Raw genomic sequence first — 21,619 nt, forward strand, 5'->3', positions numbered from 1 at the left:
CGTCCATCTTCATGGTGAAGGAGCCCCAGGCTGTTTGCAGCTGCTATTTACTCCCAGTGTCAGATATTGCAGAGGTCCAGCTACTGAGCCCTGCCGGTCACAGCAGAGGTGATAGACAATTTGACTCCACAAGTCAAAATCTTTCCAGTCCTGGGGATCTGGGGACCCCAGAGAGCTCATCCTTCACCACAGCCTATGGAATCCTAGAATCCTAGAATGGTAGATTTGGGAGGGCCCCAAGAGTCATCTAATCTAACCCCCTGCAATGCAGGAATCTCAACTAAAGCATCCATGATGGACAGCCATCCCACCTCTGCTTAAAAGTCTCCAAGGAAGGAGAGTGCACCATCTCTCCAGGCAGGGGTGGAGGAAAGGAGGGATGGGGGCAGGTACCATCATGGAAGGGGGTGACAAATTATCAAGGAACAATTACTGCCCTACTAGGGCGGTTCATAAAAAACTTTTTTTTTTTTTAAAAAAAAATGCCTGTTCCAAAGGTCCTATCTTACTACACTAGGGATTATAGAGCTACATATGAAATTTCATGCATATCAGTTAATATCTTTCCAGTAGCACCTTTAAGACCAACTAAGTTAGTTCTTGGTATGAGCTTTCGTGTGCAAGCACACTTCTTCAGATACAGATACCGTGTATCTGAAGAAGTGTGCTTGCACATGAAAGCTCATACCAAGAACTAACTTAGTTGGTCTTAAAGGTGCTACTGGAAGGATTTTTTTTATTTTGACTATGGCAGACCAACACGGCTACCTATCTGTAGTTAATATCTTGACCTTCCTCCACGAAAACAGCTGTTTACTTGGCAGTTTTCCTATGTCGTGAAGGCTGAAATTTCAACAAAGCACGTGCCTTTGCTAGACTCTTTTTGGGCACCTGCTAAAAGCACCCTTCTTTAGGCAAACATACCTAGATGCTTAGGAAGTTGAAGTAATTTTAATCTTAACATTTTAGCTTTTGTATGTTTTAAAGCAGGGTTGTTAATTTTTCTTGATTTTACTGCTGTGGTGTTTTGGTTTTTTTTTGGTTTTGTTTTGGTAAACCACTTTGCAGGTTTTTTAAAATAAATTTTATTAAATAAATAAACAATAAATATAAATAAAATAACACAAGCCAAAACACAATCCATCCTGTAGATTTAAGTATCTGTCCATAGTCGCCTACTTGTTATCAGAGGCTCAGAATCCAGATTCCTTTGTAAGAAAATAGGAAATAATGTAAAACCATTTTTGCAGGCAAAAAATAATAATCCGTGTTTGTGAGGGGGGGTGACAAAAAATGTCCCGCATCGGGTACCACCTGACCTTCCTATGCCTCTGTCTCAAGGGGAGACCCTTCCAATGAGAATAGTCCCAATATTTGCTGCAACTTTTTACCAGTGGCAAGGACGCGGGTGGTGCTGTGGGTTAAACCACAGAGCCTAGGACTTGCCGATTAGAAGGTCGGCGGTTCGAATCCCCGTGACGGGGTGAGCTCCTGTTGCTCAGTCCCTGCTCCTGCCAACCTAGCAGCTTGAAAGCATGTCAAAGTGCAAGTAGATAAATAGGTACTGCTCTGGCGGGAAGGTAAACGGCGTTTCCGTGCGCTGCTCTGGTTCGCCAGAAGCGGCTTAGTCATGCTGGCCACATGACCCGGAAGCTGTACGCCGGCTCCCTCGGCCAATAAAGCGAGATGAGCGCCGCAACCCCAGAGTCGGCCACGACTGGACCTAATGGTCAGGGGTCCGTTTACCTTTACCTATTACCAATGGAAGCTACAAACCTATCCTTGGGTTTTCCCTTCTGCCTGCCTGCTGATCGCTCTGCTCCAAGTCCTTCCTCCCTGTCCAACTGTTGGAAGCTGGAATTCCTCAAACATGGTGCGGCAGAAGGCGTGGAGCTGCTCTCTGTTTGCATCCAGCTCCCCCTCTGCTTTCCGGTGGGTGATGTGGGAATTCCCTGTCCGAATTCATCTTAGCCACTGATAATACCGGGAGATCCTTTTGTTCATTCTGCAATAAGCAAACAAGCCAGCCCCTGCAGGCCAACGGCCAAGATCCAAATCTTGGTCGTAACTCCAAAATAGTCTCCAAGGAACACGCAAAGCTACTTTGACAATAAGTCAACTCAAATCCGATTAGCATCAGCACTTTAAAACCACAAGCACTCCAGGGAGAGGGGCCAAAGAGCTACATACGTTCAAAGAGGCGATGGAGGGGGGGAGAGAGAGATTGGGGGGGCACATGTCACAGGAAGGCAGACAGACAAGTGGGAAATTGACAGGTTGAACAGGGGAGGAGGGAAGGAACCAGGAAAATTGATGGGGAGGATGAATAAAAGGATATTAAGAACTCTCTGTTGCTATTCATGAAAGCTCTGCAGATATACCTGCTCTGCTACTCAATCATGGGGTGCAACTTGCTCTAAACTGGAGAGCAGCCATTAACTTCCAATACAGTGGGTTTAGGGACGCGGGTGGCGCTGTGGGTTAAACCACAGAGCCTAGGGCTTGCCGATCAGAAGGTCGGCAGTTCGAATCCCCGTGACGGGGTGAGCTCCCGTTGCTCGGTCCCTGCTCCTGCCAACCTAGCAGTTCGAAAGCACGTCAAAGTGCAAGTAGATAAATAGGTACCGCTCCGGCGGGAAGGTAAACAGCATTTCCATGCGCTGCTCTGGTTTGCCAGAAGCAGCTTAGTCATGCTGGCCACATGACCCGGAAGCTGTATGCTGGCTCCCTTGGCCAATAAAGCAAGATGAGTGCCGCATCCCCAGAGTCGGCCATGACTGGACCTAATGGTCAGGGTCCCTTTGCCTTTACAGTGGGTTTAAAAACCAACCTAGGGAAATACTCCTTTTCCCTTGATTCCTACCTTTCCTGAGCAGTCTGCAGGAAGAATAGGAGGATCAAGCACTTGCACTGGGGTTACAGCGTTGCCTCCATTCATGCAAAGTTGCCCCATGCAGAATCAAACTGAAGTAGGGCCAGATGTGGGCAACAGCTGTCTTAGGGGTCTCAGGCTCAGCTCTCCCCCACCCTGCTACCCAAATGTCTTTTGAAGCAGTGATGTTGGGGCCTGAAACTAGGATGTTATAGATGCAAAGCTATGGGTCCTCCGGAGCTTTAGATTTTTCAAGCGTGTACAGTGGCTGGGTGCATCGGGGCAAGTGGGAGAGAGAAACACGACTATTGGATGAGAGAAAATCCAAGAGCAATAATTAGTTTAATAGTTGGATCCTAGTAAGACTGCTCCATCTTGTGGTCAAATCTTGCATCGGGCACAAAACTGTTGCTTTTATCCCCGTTGCGCTTTTCCGGAAGGGTAGCTAAAGAGCCTGTTACTAAATAAATAAATATTTATTTATTTTGCGATTTATATGACCCAACAATTTCATGGTTGGCACGTCCCCACTAAATATGAGTTTACTTGGCGGCATGCGTGACTATTTGTTATGAACCTTGTATTCCACAATGGAATTTTTTTTACGCCATTCTTTTTTTTTTTAAAGCTTCCTAAGATTATTACGGTTGCTACTTTATTCTCTCGCAATTTTATTCTTCCTATATTTATGGCTGTTTTCAAGTATGGAGAGGGGGAATCTACAGAATTGGCACGTGGCTGCAATCAGCCCTTTGGGACTTCCTTCTTCTCTGTTAGGACCACTTACTTTTAAGGAAAGGGCTGGTGCCATAATGTTTTTATGGTAACAATCTGTACGTGATCTTTTATAGGTAGTGTGCGTTCATGTGTGTGTGTAAATCCATGCAATAATCTTGTAGCACTTTATTGTCTACAAGATCTGTTTGCTGCATAAACTTTGGTGGACTCCAGCTTTCCTTGTCAGAAGAGCAAAGTTGATATAAATCCACAGCTGGCACGTGCACAGGCGAATTTTCATTCTAGGGCCAAAAAACCCCTTAATTTAAGACAGGGAATGCAGAATCTGTTACCTTCCAATTGTCGATGGATTTCAGACACCAGCCAGAACAGTCAATGGTTGGGAGTGATGGGGAAGGAAGTCTAGCAATATGCGGAGAGCGCGAGAGAGGGCCACAGGTTCGCCATCCCTTGCTTCAGGTAAGACTTAACAGTCTTACAACTTCCCCCATCCACTAAAAAGTGCCGAAGTCGTACACTAAGGCACCTGCTTGCACCTTCCACACAACATAAGTGTTAAGTTGTGGGTGAACATATCAGACGACACAACGATTCTTCAAAGAGCTCTTGTTTATTCACAGGCCAGAACAGAACTGAACTGAAGGGTTCAGCCAGCCTGCTTATATAGAGCTCCAGTACAACGCAACTGTAACAACTTTCTGTAACTATCCACTCACTGAACGTCACTTTCAATCCCTTATTTGCATATGTGGACCTGAGTGAAAACTATCTACAGTATCCCCCTGCTGGCCCAGGGTGAGAACTTCAGTAAATAACAATAAGCAGCAAACTGTGCTGCGGCCTCACATATTGCGAACACCTGCAACTTTGCTTCCATGCCCTCCCTTCCATCTTTCAGCCTCTGTCCCCTTACTCTGCAGATGGTGGGAGGAGAGGGACACACTGATGCTCAGGGCACTACAGAGGCCCTTTGTTTCCATTCCTGCTTTTATTTGGGTTAAAGAGAATGGCAGTCATTTGTAGCGACGGTGTGCACGGGGCAAGAACAGACACACAGATAACTTGATGGATGTAAATTCTTTTTCTGCACCTATTTTTTCCTCCCAACACCACCTGTCTCTTAAGGCATCCCAGCCCCATCCTTTCCCATCTTCATTCCCTTGGCAGCATCCTTCCTTCTCTCAACATATACGCCACAGTTTCTGTAAGAGACTACTTAGGCTGGTGACAGGCATTTAACTTCTGGGACAAGGCTCCAGCCAGCCAAAGCCTTGCCAGCAATTCCCCTCCTCTCCCCATTTTGCTTCGTAACCAGAAAAGAGGCATGCAGTGTACTATTTGGCCTCGCGTGATTTATGGTTTCAGCTTTGAAACCTCACAACTTCAGACACAGGCGATGTATTGCCACCAAATTGCAGAGAGGGAGACCACTGCAATATCCCAGAAATATCTGATAGAAGATATTTCCCTTCCCTTCCGTAGGGAAGGAGAGAATGAGATCACATTTCGGGTTGGCAAAAAACAGGGACGCAAACATTGCGAAAGGTGTGGCTTTAACTCATTTTTTTTCACTATCTCCCCTGTGGTGTTTGGACCCCTTATCTGCAGGTAGATTCTCTGTCTCAAGTCTTAAGATTATTATTGCCTTATTTAAATCAATCAATAAATGATTTGACTTTGTGCTTCTGCCGCCTGCCTGAGTCAGGTGCTTCACCCTGCCTCATTGGTGGGCCGGCTCTGGCTAGAATGTCAAAATACTCATATAACACAGGCACAAAGAGAGAGAGGGAAAGAGAGAGACAAACTCAAGAAAGCACTCAGAGCAAAGGAGCATGCAGTCTGCAACATTCATATGCAAAGGTCAAACAGAAACGATATGTATCAGAGCTTTGAAAATAAATGTCACAGACTGTACCCTCTTGCGCTTTATGGCCTTTCGATACCAGGGTTTAAAAGATTTATTGCAGCAAAAGAAACAAAACCAAAAAGTGCCTTTCAGAAGCCACGTTAACTCTTCTGTGGCTTTGTTATTATGACACCCCAGTCACAACCAGAGCAACCCCCTGTGTGATAATCTCATTGGAAGAGGCTTCGGTGGCAAAGAGGGTAACTGAGAGACTGTAGAGGAGTTTGGGTAATGTGACAAGACTGAAGGCCAGGGAAGAAAATGTATAGCAGAAACTCTACTCTCTAAATGTTGAAGCCCACGGAATACAAGGTCTAGAAGCCTTTTTCTTTTTAAAAAGGAATGGAGCTAAAGTTTTCAAAACTCCAGATTCTGTGCTATAAAACAAAGCTGATACGATTCTCTCCATGTTTGGAACCACGGAGATGGAACAATCATGACTACAAACAAACAAATGGGATCTGCATCAAAATGTTGCAGTGCATCTTGTTCCCAGTTCAGGCCTCCTGAAGGCGGAGTTTCAGGAAAGGCGACGGGTTAAAGAACTCACAGCTATATGTTGCTCCCCCTGCTGTGCTGTAATGTGCTATAAGTTTGCCAACCCTAAATCTGAAGATGTTATAGCTGTAAAAATATTGTATAGCAAGCAGTTCTGTGGACAGGCAAGGAAGTTCCCTTGCCTTAATCCCACCCTCAAAATATTCCTTACAAATTCTCAGAGGCATGAGGAAATCGCTTCATCTTACCCCCACTTTCCTTTTTCTGTTGTGGTTTTGTTTTCAACAGGAACATACACATCCCATGACTCTGATTTCCCTCAACCACAGACTTGATTGGTAAGACTCACCTAATCTGGCTTAAGACCTTTGTCGCCCCTCTCCCTCGCTTCCCCTCTGTAGGTTCAACCGCCACCGACATATTATGCAAACTCAAAGGTCAAAGGCCACAGCCCCCTCAGAAAGACTTTACAAAATAATAATAACTGAGAAGTTATTGTTTTTGCCTTATGAGAAAAGAGGACATTTGACATGTGACTTTTAAGAATGAAAGAAACCCAGAACAAGATTAGTAGCTCTCACATATCATTTAAAAACAAAGTCACTACCGAGATAACAGGGAGGCAAGTCTGTATATATGCAGAAGCTAAGATTCATGAGGAAGGGGGAGGAGAGGCAGGAAAAGAATTCATCAGAGCTCACCTTGACCAATACTGTCACATACTGCTTCATTGCGGAGAGTTGCTCTTTCTCAAGGAAATCGTATCGTGTTGCCTCTCTCCTTAGCGTGTAAAGCACTGCCGATTCCACGTCAGCCATGTACAATTTTCTCCTGTGGCAGAGAGAGAGAGAGAGAGAGAGAGAGAGAGAAAGAGAGAAAGAAAGAAAGAAAGAAAGAAAGAAAGAAAGAAAGAAAGAAAGAAAGAAAGTGAGAGCTCAACATGGCAGCTACATTCGTACCTTGGAAGTTGAACGTAATCCGTTCCGGAAGTCCGTTCGACTTCCAAACCATTCAAAAACCAAGGCACAGCTTCCGATTGGCTGCGGGAAGTTCCTGCAGCCAATCAGAAGCTGCGGAAACCCCGTCGGGTGTTCCAAAAGATCATTCAAAAACCGGAACAGTCACTTCCGGGCTTCGATTGTTCGGGAGCCAAAACGTTTGAGAACTAAGCTGTTTGAAAACCAAGGTACATAACTTACACAGGAAGCATCAACCTTAAGGCTAAATCCAGCTGCTGTTTCAGCCCGACTGTAGCCACAGAATTTGCAACAATCCACTTTGGAGAAGGGGAAACGGGGACCTTTGCCCAACATCTCCCATTACCTCTTTGGAGTGAGCCTTCAGTAGAGCTGATGGCTGACACCAGAGAGTCATCCACAGTCTCTGCAGAGGAGGCAGCCCCTATCCATTTGCTGTAGCAAAAACGAAGATGGAAGCACCTGAACAACTAGGAGCTGTGTTGCGGCATGCATTTTTGTGGGACAGGGCTTGTCAAAAGCCTCCTGTGTCCCAATAAAGTTGACCCTAGAACACAGACACCTGAAGTCATCATGAATCTCTTGGTTTTCAGAATGGCACAAGACTTGCTTGTTGCCTGTGCAGCTTATCTGCATTGGCTCCCAGTACGTTTCTGAGCACAATTCAAAGTGTTGGTGCTGACCTTTAAAGCCCTAAATGGCCTTGGTCCAGTATACCTGAAGAAGCGTCTCCACCCTCATCGTTCAGCCCGGACACTGAGGTCCAGCTCCAAAGGCCTTCTGGCAGTTCCCTCATTGTGAGAAGTGAGGTTACAGGGAACCAGGCAGAGGGCCTTCTCAGTAGTGGCGCCCGCCCTGTGGAATGCCCTCCCATCAGATGTCAAGGAAATAAGCAGCTATCTTATCTTTAAAAGACATCCCTCTTTAGGGAAGTTTTAAATATTTAATTCTGTATTGTTTTTAACACTTGATTGGGAGCCGCCCAGAGTGGCTGGGGAAACTTAGCCAGATGGGCGGGGTAGAAATAAATTATTATTATTATTATTATTATTATTATTATTATTATTATTATCATTATTATCCCACCAAGAAACTTGGGCCTGTGCATGAGAATTCCCTCATGTCCGGAGTGAAGAAAAATGCTCTCTTCTCTTGGCCTGAAGGGTTGGTTTTTCTCTTTTCATTTTAAAGGAATGAATTTGATCATCCTTTCCCAACTTAATAAGCATTTTCTGGAGGGAGTTTTCAAAAATTAGGGGCACCGCAAGGCTACTTCATCTGTTTTGTAGTATTCAGCAGAGCTACAGTGTTGTAAAGGAAGGGCCCTCGGCTAATGAGCTTGTGATGTCGAACCCTGACAGGGCCTTCATAAGCCACCAAGTGATGGAGGTGCTGCAAAACAAAGCGAGAAGAAAGAGCAGAAGAACTGGAAGCATCAAAGGTGGTTCTCACCTGTCTATCACCTTCCAGGGCGCAGGTGTAGTAGGTGGTACAGGTGGCAGCACAGTGGGCGTGAAGGTGTCTCCTCTAACAACCCCAGGCAGTTTCTTCAGGAAGTCTGTGTAAAGTGGTCTCGAGTCAACATGCCTGCATGGGAAGGAAAGCAGAGCTTGAGATACCAACTGAGATCATGGGAACTTTCACCCTTCTACCTGGCGTCACACAGCATTTCTGTATCCTTCTGCTGTGCTGAAGAAGAATTCCACGAAACAGTGGGTATATCCAGAATCACTGTTCACTATCTCTGTTTGTGGACCACTTCGGTAGCATTGGACATCATAAAACAAAGCTTTACAGCTTGTTTTCACCGGATAAGTATCTGACCTATTGCTTCTTTCAGAGACTTGCATAGGCTACAAAGACTTTCAGAGACTTATAAGACTTATGTTTATTTGGTTCTCACAAGGGACGCGGGTGGCGCTGTGGGTTAAACCACAGAGCCTAGGACTTGCTGATCAGAAGGTCGGCGGTTCAAATCCCCGCGACGGGGTGAGCTCCTGTTGCTCGGTCCCTGCTCCTGCCAACCTAGCAGTTCGAAAGCACGTCAAGTGCAAGTAGATAGATAGGTGGGAAGGTAAACGGCGTTTCCGTGCGCTGCTCTGGTTCGCCAGAAGCGGCTTAGTCATGCTGGCCACATGACCCGGAAGCTGAACACCGGCTCCCTCGGCCAATAAAGCGAGATGAGCGCCGCAACCCCAGAGTTGGCCACGACTGGACCTAATGGTCAGGGGTCCCTTTACCTTTACTTATTTGGTTCTATGTTTTCAAGAGAATCCACCAAGAGTGCACATTTTGTGACTTTCAGAGATTTATAAGATTTCTGTTCCGTATAGGTTATATAAAGAGTTTATATTGATCTTGCATTGTTGTACTTGGTCATCATGTTGCCTTGGATATTACTGGTAATTGTTTGCAACACAGGGGTTTAATTTTTTGGTTACTTATTGCCGTGCGTGGAAAGGAGAGCAGACCTTGAGATACCAACTGAGATCCTGGTTACTTTCACCCTTATACCTGGCATCACACAGCCGTTTGGGTTTCAGAAAGTCAGCTTAACTTGCACGCAAAGGCGAACCAATCTAGCTGCTCCCCCTTCCATCATTAATCCATACACATGCACAGCTGCAACTCTTCCACATCACTACCAGAAGTAAATTTCAGATTTGGGGCCAAGGAATCAGGGACAGAGTGAGGGAGAAATTTCTGGAGCGACAATGGGATATCAGCTCCGCCCAAGGCATGGTGGGTAACAGCAACAACCGGGGGAAAGATAGACATAACATTTCACAAGGACAGGAAGAAACCATGGACAGAATAATTGCCACACACAAGAAGAACAAGGATATAGTTCTGAGTGCCTCACATGTAGTTTTATAAATCATTTAATGTGTCAACACAAATAGAAGTTACTAATATTGCAGTTGTTGTATAAGGGATTACTATGAGGACTGGAATATACCGTATTTTTCGCTCTATAAGACGCACCAGACCACAAGACGCACCTAGTTTTTGGAGGAGGAAAACAAGAAAAAGAATATTCTGAATCTCAGAAGCCAGAACAGCAAGATGGATCGCTGCGCAGTGAAAGCAGCAATCCCTCTTGCTGTTCTGGCTTCTGGGATAGCTGCGCAGCCTGCATTCGCTCCATAAGACGCACACACATTTCCCCTTACTTTTTAGGAGGGGAAAAAGTGAGTCTTATAGAACAAAAAATACAGTAATTGAAATTAATAAGATTCTGGAATGTAGAAGGAAAGAAAATAATCAAACCACACTTTGTCTAAATTATATAATTTGGTCTTAATAATTGTATTATAAATTGGTATTGTTATAATGAGGCTATTACTGGATTGTAACTGAAAACTAGTAACAATTATTATTTTAAAAAGAGAGAGAAGGAGAAGGTGCTGTTGCTATGAGCTTGGAACAATAACCGTGGTTGTGATAGTGCTGGCTGATCCAGTCTTAATAGTTCTGCAACATCAAACCTGACTTTCACCTCCCATGCTGCCTCCCATGTGCTGTTATGCGCTGAAAGCTGCACACACCCTGGTCCTGAATTGGCCCTGAATTGTTTGACTCTAGCTCCCATCAGCCCTGGCCCTCCCCACAGAATCCAAGAGGGAACAAGCTCCGCATCAGCCAGCCACATATTTTCAGGCAAGGTGGCACAGAGCAGGAGAAAACCTGACTCTGCCCGCAACCCAAAGTGGAACGAAATGAGCAGGAAAGCTGCCCACCCGTTCTGTTTGAAAGACAATTGTAAACAATTAACATCCTCTTGAAAGACCTAAATGGCCTCGGCCCAGTATACCTGAAGGAGCGTCTCCACCCCCATCGTTCTGCCTGGACACTGAGGTCCAGCGCCGAGGGCCTTCTGGCGGTTCCCTCATTGCGAGAAGCAAAGCTACAGGGAACCAGGCAGAGGGCCTTCTCGGTGGTGGCACCCGCCCTGTGGAACGCCCTCCCATCAGATGTCAAACAGATAAACAACTACCTGACATTTAGAAGACATCTGAAGGCAGCCCTGTTCAGGGAAGTTTTGAATGTGTGACATTTTAATGTATTTTTAATCTTTGTTGGAAGCCGTGGCTGGGGAAACCCAGCCAAATGTGCAGGGTACAAATAAATTATTATTACTATTATTACTATTATTATAATGTTAGTAGGGTTACAATAAGTTTTGTAAGGTTAAATTTATCACTTATTATTACGGATGATTTTTAATTGAATATTTATTTAAGAATAGGATATAAGGGTAATAATAATAATAATAACAAAATGCAATATTAGAGTATAACCATTAGCCGAGGAAGAGGGAAGTCACAGGCTGAGATGATCAATCGGTTTTTATGTATTATATATAAGATGGGTGTCATGTTTAAAAAATATTCGGAAAATTTAATAAAAAATATTATTATAAAAAAAAGGAAAGCTGCCCACCCGTGTGGGGGGAGGCGATGGCAGTGGCAACAAAGCCCAGAAGGCAACAGCAGCCGCTCTGCTTTCTCAGCCGCGTGCCTCCCTGCAAGCAGATGGTCAGGAGACGTCAACATCAGGCAAACAATTTTCTCCTCTACCAGCAAGGAAAACAATGGCTCTCCTGTTGGGTGAAGCTGGCATGGAGGAACAAAGGCAGCCTCCTGCGGCATGCCTCACCGCCTCCCTGATTCGTTCTTGCAAATCCCATGTGCACCAGCTAGGAAGCCAGCTACAACAAGCGTGGGAGAGGCTCCCCTGTCTTTGGCAAGGGGGCGAGCAGAACCGTCTCCTCTCCGCGCCCCATTCCTGAGGAAGACACAGTGCCCATGTGCCCCTTTGCCTGCCGCGCTCATGCCTTCGCTGCCAGGTGGACATCAATCAAACTGCACGGAGGTTGGGGGGCTGGGAGGGAGGGAGGGAGAGACCATCTGCTTGTTATTTTCATGCCCTATTCAGCAGCAAGAATCCACCAGAGGGTCCAAGCCCAGGTTCTATTGTTCTCCGCCAGCATCTCCGAACCAGCCATTGTGTGGCTCCTAATGAACTTTTCCGCAACAAGAGAAGCAGGCAGAGGAACAGAGCAGCTGGGTGAGAGGAGGGTCAGGAAACGAGAGCCGGTCGCTTGCCAGGCTTGGAACACCGTGCTTGATTATATTCAACGTTTCAAAAAATAAATCAAGTAAAGACTCCTCTTCACAGTCTAGGTGGAGTCTTATAATCTGCAACTCATTAAGGAGAAAAAGACAGAAATCCACAGCAGAAAATGAGAGCTTCTTGGCTACAGGTAACAGCTACCAAGCCCACTGGGACAACAAGCATATTACAATATACTGCCTTATCACAGAGCCTTCCAGTTCAGGTGGGACTATAGCTAAGTGACAAAAGCGTGTATTTTGGTTGCAGAAGGTCCTAGGTTCCATCACTGGTATCTCAGCGTAGGGCTGGAAAAACCTTGTGAGGCGCTGCCAGCTTCCTCTGCCCAAATAGTCCCGCTTTTCTAAGGTCTCAAGCTTGCAGACAAATACTTCAGAGGACTCTGTAGGTTTTCAGTGTAGGAGGTTGTGGCACAAAACAGCAAGAGAAGGACAGGCATGCAATTATCTGGTCCAACTGCCGATCCGTAATGGCTGTTTTACTGGTGCTTCCCATAGGAACATTCCAAGACACATTCCACACCCTCCATAAAGCGAGAGGCCTCCTTGCTCACTGGTTTCATCGCTAGGAGACATCCACACTTGAGAAACACCCAAAGAGACATTCCCGTTCCTGGCTTCAGATGCAACAGGATCCTCCCTCCAGTGGAGAGTCTGTCATGCTGAGCGCAGGACGGCCCATGTTTTTCCCAACAAGCACTCACATGCCCAGGCGTCTGGCTAAGAACAGCCTTCAGCAATGCAGTTGCCAGAGACCTGCCCATCAGCACAGGAGCTTCAGAACCAATGTCCTACCACAAAGATCGACCGGAAGAGGGGATATCTAGGAATCTGGATAGCTTTCGTTGTTTTGCGGGTTGGCCAAGTGTGACCTCCCACAAAGAAAGTTATAAAAACTGGGAATCCTGTGGCGGGGGGAACTCTGGCAAAATTCTAACCATCGTTGTTACAGAGCAAAACCTAGGAGTAGCTAGGTAATCTTGCGCCCCTTGCAGAACCGTCCAGATTGCATCCCCTAGTCATGGACAAATTATTTCTGCCTCTCCTCCAACCCCAACCCCCCCACACCCATTCAATTCACCCTCTATTTAAAATTTTCTTATGAGGCAATATTCAATTTTTTAATTTATGGACATATTTTAGCCAATTTTGTGCCCCCCCCCCCCCAGCTATGGCCCTGACAGGGAACAATTTTCCTCCAGTGCAATTCAAACTAGGTAGCAACTGAGTGGAAACTCCCCAGAGGGGTTAACTGGGATGCCTTGAAAGCCTGGGTCATCCATTCCCTGGACAGCCACCCACACCAACATAGAGCGTTCCACCAGGCCGGAGCCAGTGTTGAGAAGGCCCTGGCTCTGCTTGAGGCTAATCTAACTTCCGTTGGGCCCGGGACCTCTAGGGTGTTGCTATTTATGGACCTTGAGGGTCTCCGTGGGGCATACCAGGAGAGGTGGTCCCGTAGGTACCAGGGTCCTAGACCGTGAAGTCCCAAGCATAAAAGACAGAGCTAAAGTTCACGACCAAAGAAGCTGGTACTTTCATTGATTGCAGAAGGGTAAGGCAAGGACAGGGGATGTGGGTGGCGCTGTGGTCTAAATCACTGAGCCTAGGGCTTGCCGATCAGAAGGTCGGTGGTTCGAATCCCATTGACGGGGTGAGCTCCTGTTGCTCAGTCCCAGCTCCTGCCAACCTAGCAGTTTGAAAGCACCTCAAAGTGCAAGTAGATAAATAGGTACCGCTCCAGCGGGAAGGTAAGCAGCATTTCCGTGCGCTGCTCTGGTTTCGCCAGAAGCAGCTTAGTCATGTTGGCCACATGACTTGGAAAAACTGTCTGCGGACAAACGTCGGCTTCCTCGGCCAGTAAAGCGAGATGAGCGCTCCAACACCAGAGTCATTTGCAACTGGACTTAACTGTCAGGGGTCCTTTACCTTTACCTTTTTAAGGCCAGGACAAGCAACACACAACCATCCGGACCACAAGAACATGCCCAGTAACCCTACTGTATCTCCTATCATCTCCAGTGCTTGCACTCCCTCCCCCCACAATCACTGCATGCCCTCAAAACACACACCAACAAACAAACAGTGCAGCTCACAACATGTTAGTCACATTTATGCAAATTTGTCCCGCATGCATCCTTGATTGCAATGGTAGAACTGGGCCTTACCCTGATGATTGAATTCAGAAGTGTTCAGAAATCCGGAGTCCCTCCGACAGAAAACTTTCAATCTACTAAAGCAGAACCCAAAATCATGGCTATGGGGCTTGTGGAGCAGCCGACTCTTTTGCACTGGTCTTTTAAGAACTATTAATGCAGAGCGTTCCCAGGTTGTACAACTGGTACAAATAAGTACATATTTCTTTGGCTCCTCCCCCCCCAAGATCCGCGACTGTATGGTGAACTAGGTTGTTGTCATATTTGGAGCCTTAAAGAAAATGAATAGGGATCGTAAGAGAGTTTACGCATGCTAAAAATATTGCTAGATAAGGAGGTACGGTAAGAGCGGCAACTCACACAGGGATACTGCTACACGAGCCGTTCTTGACAAGGAGGACGCCAGAAGGGAAGGTGGTAATGTTGAAGCTCCTCACCAGCTCTTCGTTGCTCTTTACGACTCGCCTCACTGCAATGTTCTCAAACTGGAGCAAGTCCAGTGTGACCTAAAACCAGATACCACATTTAGTTAGTGTTGTGAATAGAGTTGGACTTTAATAGAGGGACGCAACAATCTATTTTTCTCCTCTGCCTCTAAACACTCGAACTCAAAAATCTGTTTCTTCCAGAAGTGTTGCTGGACTCTTCACTGCTGTTGACATTTTACCAAAGCCCTGGCTGTACGGCACCCTCTCTCTCCCCACCCATACAAATAGTACTACTACTAATAATAATAATTTATTTATACCCTGCCCATCTGGCTGGGTTTCCCCAGCCACTCTGGGCAGCACCCAACGTAATATTAATAATAATAATAAAGCGATAAAACATCAAACATTAAAAAACTTCCCTAAACAGGGCTGCCTTCAGATGTCTTCTAAAAGTCAGATAGTTGTTTATTTCCTTGACATCTGATTGGAGGGCGTTCCACACACAGAAGATGTGGAATGGGAAACGGAGGCGCTTGTGACCTGGACCAGCCCAGATCTTGAGCACTTGGCAGGATATCTGTAAAGCGAAGTCTACGTCCGCGTTCAACATTTGGGAAACCTCACCGTACAAGGCTCCCTATCGCGTGGAGAGACTATAGGCAAAGGCTCGGTTTTGCAAATGCCCTGCCAGACTTGCCAGTGTTGGGGCGAGTAGGTGCTTCAGGCCCACTCCCGCCGCCATGCAACGAGTGCATGTGCAGGAGATGTGCCATTTGAATAGGGCTTTGGGAAAGGGCAGGGCTGCTACCGTACTCTGGCCTCCACTCATGCTCTACAACGGCATCGTTAACTGAAAGTCGTCTTAATACAATTACTGCAAGATTAGTAAAGGTAAAGGGACCCCTGACAGTTAAGTCCAGTTGCGGTCAAAGTTGTTGAGCTTTTTAGGGGAGCCAAAATTGTTGAGCTTCTTTGGGGGGGGAGCCAGTGATCTACCAGTGATCTACCACAGATGCCCAGTGATCTACCGGTATAGGTGATGTGCCTGGTATAGCTGAAACAGGAATGGGACAGGTGTGCCAGCTGTAGAAGAATCACTTTTACCCTGCCCTTCTCCAACAGAACCATGAACCAAACTGGGTGGAACTCCAGCTGCCTTCGAAACCAGTTGCCCAGTGTGAGTAATTTTGCTGAATTTCAAATGAGTCAACAATGTTAAGTACATCCACAAACGGAATGAGAAATTCTCCTTGCCATATGCTTGCTTCCCACCTCTTTTCCAGGGATTTGCCTGGCTTTACCAGTACTGTATGTACAACACTCCCAATGCCTTAGTCATGGAAAACTGCTCTGTTAACAGCCCAACTACAGGTTACACCTACCTTGGGAGAGCTCTGCCTGGGCAAAATTTGGAAGGCTCTACTGCCAGCAGGCAGAGAAAGCTGGCATGCACTGAAAACCGTGTGCATGCACAATGAAAGGGGGTCTCGCTAAACATCCCTTACTGATCTCTTTTCTCGGCTGCTAACATTCTCTGCTCCTCAACCTCCCCCACTCCCAAGTCTTCAGAGAAGTTAGCTGCAAAGGAGAGAAATAAGGGAGAGATCAACAGACTCAGAAAGTGAGCCGGGGTGAGTGGAGGCTGCGTGTGTGTGGATATTTGTGTGTGCTGTGCGCACAGGCAGGTGAATTTTCTGTACTTTTCTCTGCTTGCTGACTTGCGTCAAAAGGCAGAGCTCTCACATCATGGTGCTGGCCACCACACTTACACTTGGGAGTGTTGTAGAAGGGTAGATTCTTTTGTCATGTATTTATATTATAAAGGTAAAGGGACCTCTGACCATTAAGTCCAGTCGCAGACAACTCTGGGGTTGTGGCACTCATCTCACTCTATAGGCCGAGGGAGCCGGCATTTGTCCACAGACAGTTTTTCCAGGTCATGTGGCCCGCATGACTAAGCCGCTTCTGGTGAAACCAGAGCAGTGCACGGAAATGCCATTTACCTTCCTGCCATAGTGGTACCTATTTATCTACTTGCACTTTGCACTTTGCTTTCGAACTGCTAGGTAGGCAGGAGCTGGGACTGAGCAACAGGAGCTCACCCCGTTGCATGGATTCAAACCACCGACCTTCCGATCGGCAAGCCCAAAGCTCAGTGGTTTAGACCACAGCACCACCAGCGTAGTCTATATTTATATTATTTTGGTATAAAAGGCCTGTGTGACTTGGCTTGCCTGGGTCTGATTTGAAGCCAGAAGTTCTAGCTTAGCCTATCAGGAAAAGGATGCTGAAGCAGCTCCTTGTGAAAGCACAAGACCCTGTTGTTTTGCTTAATCCACGTTTGCTTTTGCTAATCATACAGTTTGCAAAGGGGATTACTCTTAATGCTCTTGAAGAAACAAGAAGTATTGTGAAGCAAGCAAAACACTTCCTTCTAGCATGGAGTGAAATATGCTAGCCAGAAGAAAGCATCGTTCAGGCTTCCTGCTCAAGTGTATCATTCCTGTTTGTTAGTTGACTACACTGCGGACAAAGGTGTCCCTTGTGCACTTGTTACACACTGTCACACACACACACACACACACACACACACACACACCACTTTACCGCAATACCAACCACTAGGTATACCTCTGATTGTAAAAGAGGGAATGTGTGTGTTTATGTGTGTAACTAGGTGAGGGACCTTGACCCCAAAGAGGCAGAAAACATAATGGGGGGAAAGGTGGAAAACCCACAAGGGAAGGCTCAACAAAAAAGGAGAGAGTTAGATTCTGGGCTTTGGGGGGTACAGTGACAGCTAGACTAGTTTGTGTCAAGCATGCCCACTGAATGCAGTTATCTCCAGTTTTCCATTCTGTTACAAAAGGGGGATCCAGTTGGTTTTACGTTGGCTCCACTTTCCAGTTATGCCTGAACAGGAAAAGGCATGAAGGACTGTCAAACATTCCCAGAGGCTCTGCGATAAAGGAACATCTTGTGTAGTTCCATATAATTAATAAACAACTTTTTTAAAAAGAAAAAGTCACCCCATATTTCCATGCAGACCTGCAGGGGGCCATTTGCAGCATAAAAGAGCGAAGGACCCACTTCTCTAAAGCTAGGCTGCTGCAATGCTTACATAGATTGTCAACCAGTCAATTAAGAGTTACCTCTCTGCCCAAAAAGGAGTCCTCCTTTTCAAATATCAGGGCCAAATAAGTCACGTTGTTTGTGTGGAAGAAGTTGTGAAGTTCTGCCGCACTGCAAAAGACAAAGAGGAACACACACGCTGAGCAACTCTGCTTTAAGTACAGGGCAAACAATTATTTCACTCAGATTCAGACATCTCAACTTCCCTGCCGTTGCAGGAGATCCTCCCGGATAGTCATATTTCCCCCCCTTGGGCACAGTATGGAACAGCACCTATCCTTTAATCTAACTGGACCTATGGCCCTGTGAGGGATTATTATGGGATGGTTGGGTTGACACCTTTTCTTTACCAATCCTATTTTTGTGTTCTTAAGAGAGCAGCTCAATAGAGAAATCTAGCAGGTGGTTCGTTGTTGTTTTCTTGGCATGGAGATCAGTGGTGCAAAAGGCCTCACAGCTGTTGCCTGTGCCTGCCAGGGTGGAATTATACATTACAAGAGATATGGAGCTGCAGCCCCAAATAGTGCAGAATTCTCTTCCTCCATAATATCATAGATTCATCGAATCGTAGAGTTGGAAGGGAACCTGAGGATCATCTAGTCCAACCCACTGCAGTGCAGGAATACGCCCTGTTACATCTCCATTGCCTGTCAGTGCTATGATTTCTAAAGCCACAAAAAGACACCCCTGATACTGATTTTTGGGCATCTCTTGGGGACCTTTTTATAATTTAAGTCCTTTTAATGATTACTTTGTACCGTTGTTAATGGTGCTTTATGTTTTATTGTGTGTGAGAGAGAATTGTGTTGTGGCACCCTGATATTTTTATGAGATTGGCAGATGATGAATACTTTATTAAAATAAATAAAATTAGCCCCAGGCGGTGGCAATTCTGGTCTGCTTACATGATGTGTGAAAGCCTCAAGATGGCTTGCGAACAATTTCCCTAAAAACTGACCATTTACTGAAAACTGAATAGTTATTAGATGCTTCGGTAAACGGTAAATAATTGTTAGAAGCCAGCCTCTCCAAATGCCCTATCCAGCCCGGGCAAGTTAGAATCATGCTCTGAGTTTGTGAGCCATAAGCCTTCAAAAACATGCATAGCTCCGCTCTGTTAACAGGTCAGTTCCTCTAATCACCCATTTCCTTGCGGGAGATGAATGGAACATCAGCGCATGTACTCTGAGTGGATAATTGTATCTCCAGACCAAACGCATAAACTTGGACTGAAGACTAATCACTTAAGATGCACAAAGGAGGACTGGAACAGGAAGCTGCTGAATTCTGGAACTGAACTGCTCAGCTGCTATTTGGAGTTCAACAGCCTGGAGCAGGTAACACTAAAACAAAGGCTTGACAGTCATCGATGAACAAATACCATTTACTTTCCCACACCAGTGATACACACTTCTGTTCTGTGTGGCTTTCAGTATGTGGATTTCAATCAGGGTTTAGGCCCAGTTTATGGGTATGCGTACCCCTGCGTCCCCCAGGAGGGAAAAAGCACTGGAGAAACCTCCCACCTTTTGCACAGCTAGAGCAGCCACGAGACTCTTAATTCAGGGCTGTGGGTTCGAGCCCCACATTGGGCAAAAGATTCCTGCATTGCAGGGGGTTGGACTAGATGACCCTCTATGATTCCATAAGACGCATGACAGCAGATTCATTGGGAGCCGATTGCAGGAAGGGAGCTGAAGCCATCAATGAAATACCGTATATACTCGAATATAAGCCGAGGCACCTAATTTTACCACTGGGGAAACTTATTGACTCGAGTACAAGCCGGTTCACCACACCACAAACCTCCTGGTGGGCTGGAGTGCGTGTGCGCGTCCACGTATGTGCACACGGCAGAGGGGGCTTCTCTCTCCCCCCCAGCCCCCTGCCTACCTAGGGTGCTGCCAAAAGGGCTGCATTCAGGCTGCCCGTTCCTCCTCTGCCACCGCCGCCAGGGACCCTCAATCGAGTATAAGCCAAGGGGGGCTTTTTCAGCATTAAAAATGTGCTGGAAAATTAAAGGTATACAAGTCGGAGCCAAACAGTAGAAATTGAGAGCATTTGCAGATGACTTAGTATTGACGTTACAGGAGCCAGAATCTAGTACCAAAAGGGTTTTAGAACTGATTCAAGAATTTGGTCAGGTTGCAGGATTCAAACTGAATAAGTTAAAAACCAAGGTTTTGGAGAAAAACTTAACACCAATTGAGAGAGAGAAGTTTCAGAATGAGACAGGTTTAACAGTGGTTAAGAAAGTTAAATACCTGGGGATTAACATGACAGCAAAAAATGGGAAATTATTTAAAGACAACTATGAAAAATGCTGGGCTGAAGTGAAAAAAGATTTAGAAATTTGGTCAAATTTGAAGCTTTCACTGCTGGGTCGTATTGCTGCGATAAAAATGAATGTATTGCCTAGAATGTTATTTTTGTTTCAAACATTGCAAATTGTGGACAAAATGGACTGTTTCAAGAGGTGGCAGAGAGATATTTCTAGATTTGTCTGGCAGGGCAAGAAGCCTAGAATAAAATTTAAAATACTAACAGATGCAAAGGAAAGAGGTGGATTTGCCCTGCCAGACTTTAAACTTTACTATGAATCAGCAGCTTTTTGCTGGTTGAAAGAATGGCTGCTTCTTGAAAACGCAGACATTTTGGATCTAGAAGGTTTTAACAATGTATTTGGATGGCATGCATATCTGTGGTATGATAAGGTCAAAGCACATAAAGTATTCAAAAACCATATTGTCAGGAAAGCATTGTTTAATGTTTGGATAAGATACAAGGACTTATTGGAAAATAAAACCCCAAGGTGGTTGTCACCGATGGAAGCGAAAGCACTGAAAAAGCTCAATATGGAGGTCAAATGGCCGAAATATTGGGAAATTTTGGAACAAGATGGAGATAGACTGAAACTGCAGAGTTTTGAGAAATTAAAAAACAAAGTGCGAGACTGGCTTCATTATTATCAGATAATGGAGGCATATAATTTGGATAAGAAAATTGGCTTCCAGGTGGAAAAATCAAAATTAGAAACAGAACTATTAGAACCCAAAACTAAGATTCTGTCAAAGATGTATAACTTGCTGTTGAAATGGAATACTCAGGATGAAACGGTGAAATCTGCTATGATTAAATGGGCACAAGATGTTGGACATAACATAATGATGGCTGACTGGGAACAGTTATGGACCACAGGTATGAAGTTTACGGCATGCAATGCCTTAAGAGAGAATATTATGAAAATGACCCCAGTCAAGCTTGCAAAAATCTATCATTTGCCCGATAACAAATGTTGGAAATGTAAAGAAACTGAAGGTACATTCTTTCACCACTGGTGGACGTGCCCAAGGATTAAGGCTTTCTGGGAGATGATATATAATGAATTGAAAAAGGTATTTAAATATACCTTCTTGAAGAAACCAGAGGCCTTTCTCCTGGGCATAGTCGACCAACTGGTGTTAAAGAAGGATAGAACTTTCTTTATGTATGCTACAACAGCAGCAAGAATACTTATTGCAAAGTATTGGAAGACACAAGACCTACCCACTCTGGAAGAATGGCAGATGAAGGTGATGGACTACATGGAATTGGCGGAAATGACTGGCAGAATCCGAGACCAGGGAGAAGAGTCAGTGGAAGAAGATTGGAAGAAATTTAAAGACTATTTACAGAAATATTGCAAAATTAATGAGTGTTAGAATGATGTTGGAATGAAGCTAGGTGGTTTAAGCAGTAATGCCATAAAGGTGTATGTGAAAAAGGATTGATAAC

General features: G+C 45.5%; 1 protein-coding gene across 1 annotated transcript in view; it reads right to left on the bottom strand.

The window, feature by feature from the left end:
- QSOX1 (quiescin sulfhydryl oxidase 1) overlaps nucleotides 1-21,619 on the bottom strand; it is a 73,502-nt gene that overhangs the window by 13,892 nt on the left and 37,991 nt on the right. Inside the window, exons 5-8 of the mRNA XM_081012139.1 lie at nucleotides 17,866-17,956; nucleotides 14,643-14,788; nucleotides 8,444-8,578; nucleotides 6,716-6,845 (exon numbers count right to left, since the gene is read on the bottom strand). Of these exons, the coding sequence (XP_080868265.1) occupies nucleotides 6,716-6,845; nucleotides 8,444-8,578; nucleotides 14,643-14,788; nucleotides 17,866-17,956 (502 nt within the window). The remainder of the gene's footprint in view (nucleotides 1-6,715; nucleotides 6,846-8,443; nucleotides 8,579-14,642; nucleotides 14,789-17,865; nucleotides 17,957-21,619) is intronic.

Source organism: Podarcis pityusensis (assembly GCF_964106645.2).
Source record: "Podarcis pityusensis genome assembly, chromosome: 6".
Classification (NCBI taxonomy): Eukaryota; Metazoa; Chordata; class Lepidosauria; order Squamata; family Lacertidae; genus Podarcis; species Podarcis pityusensis.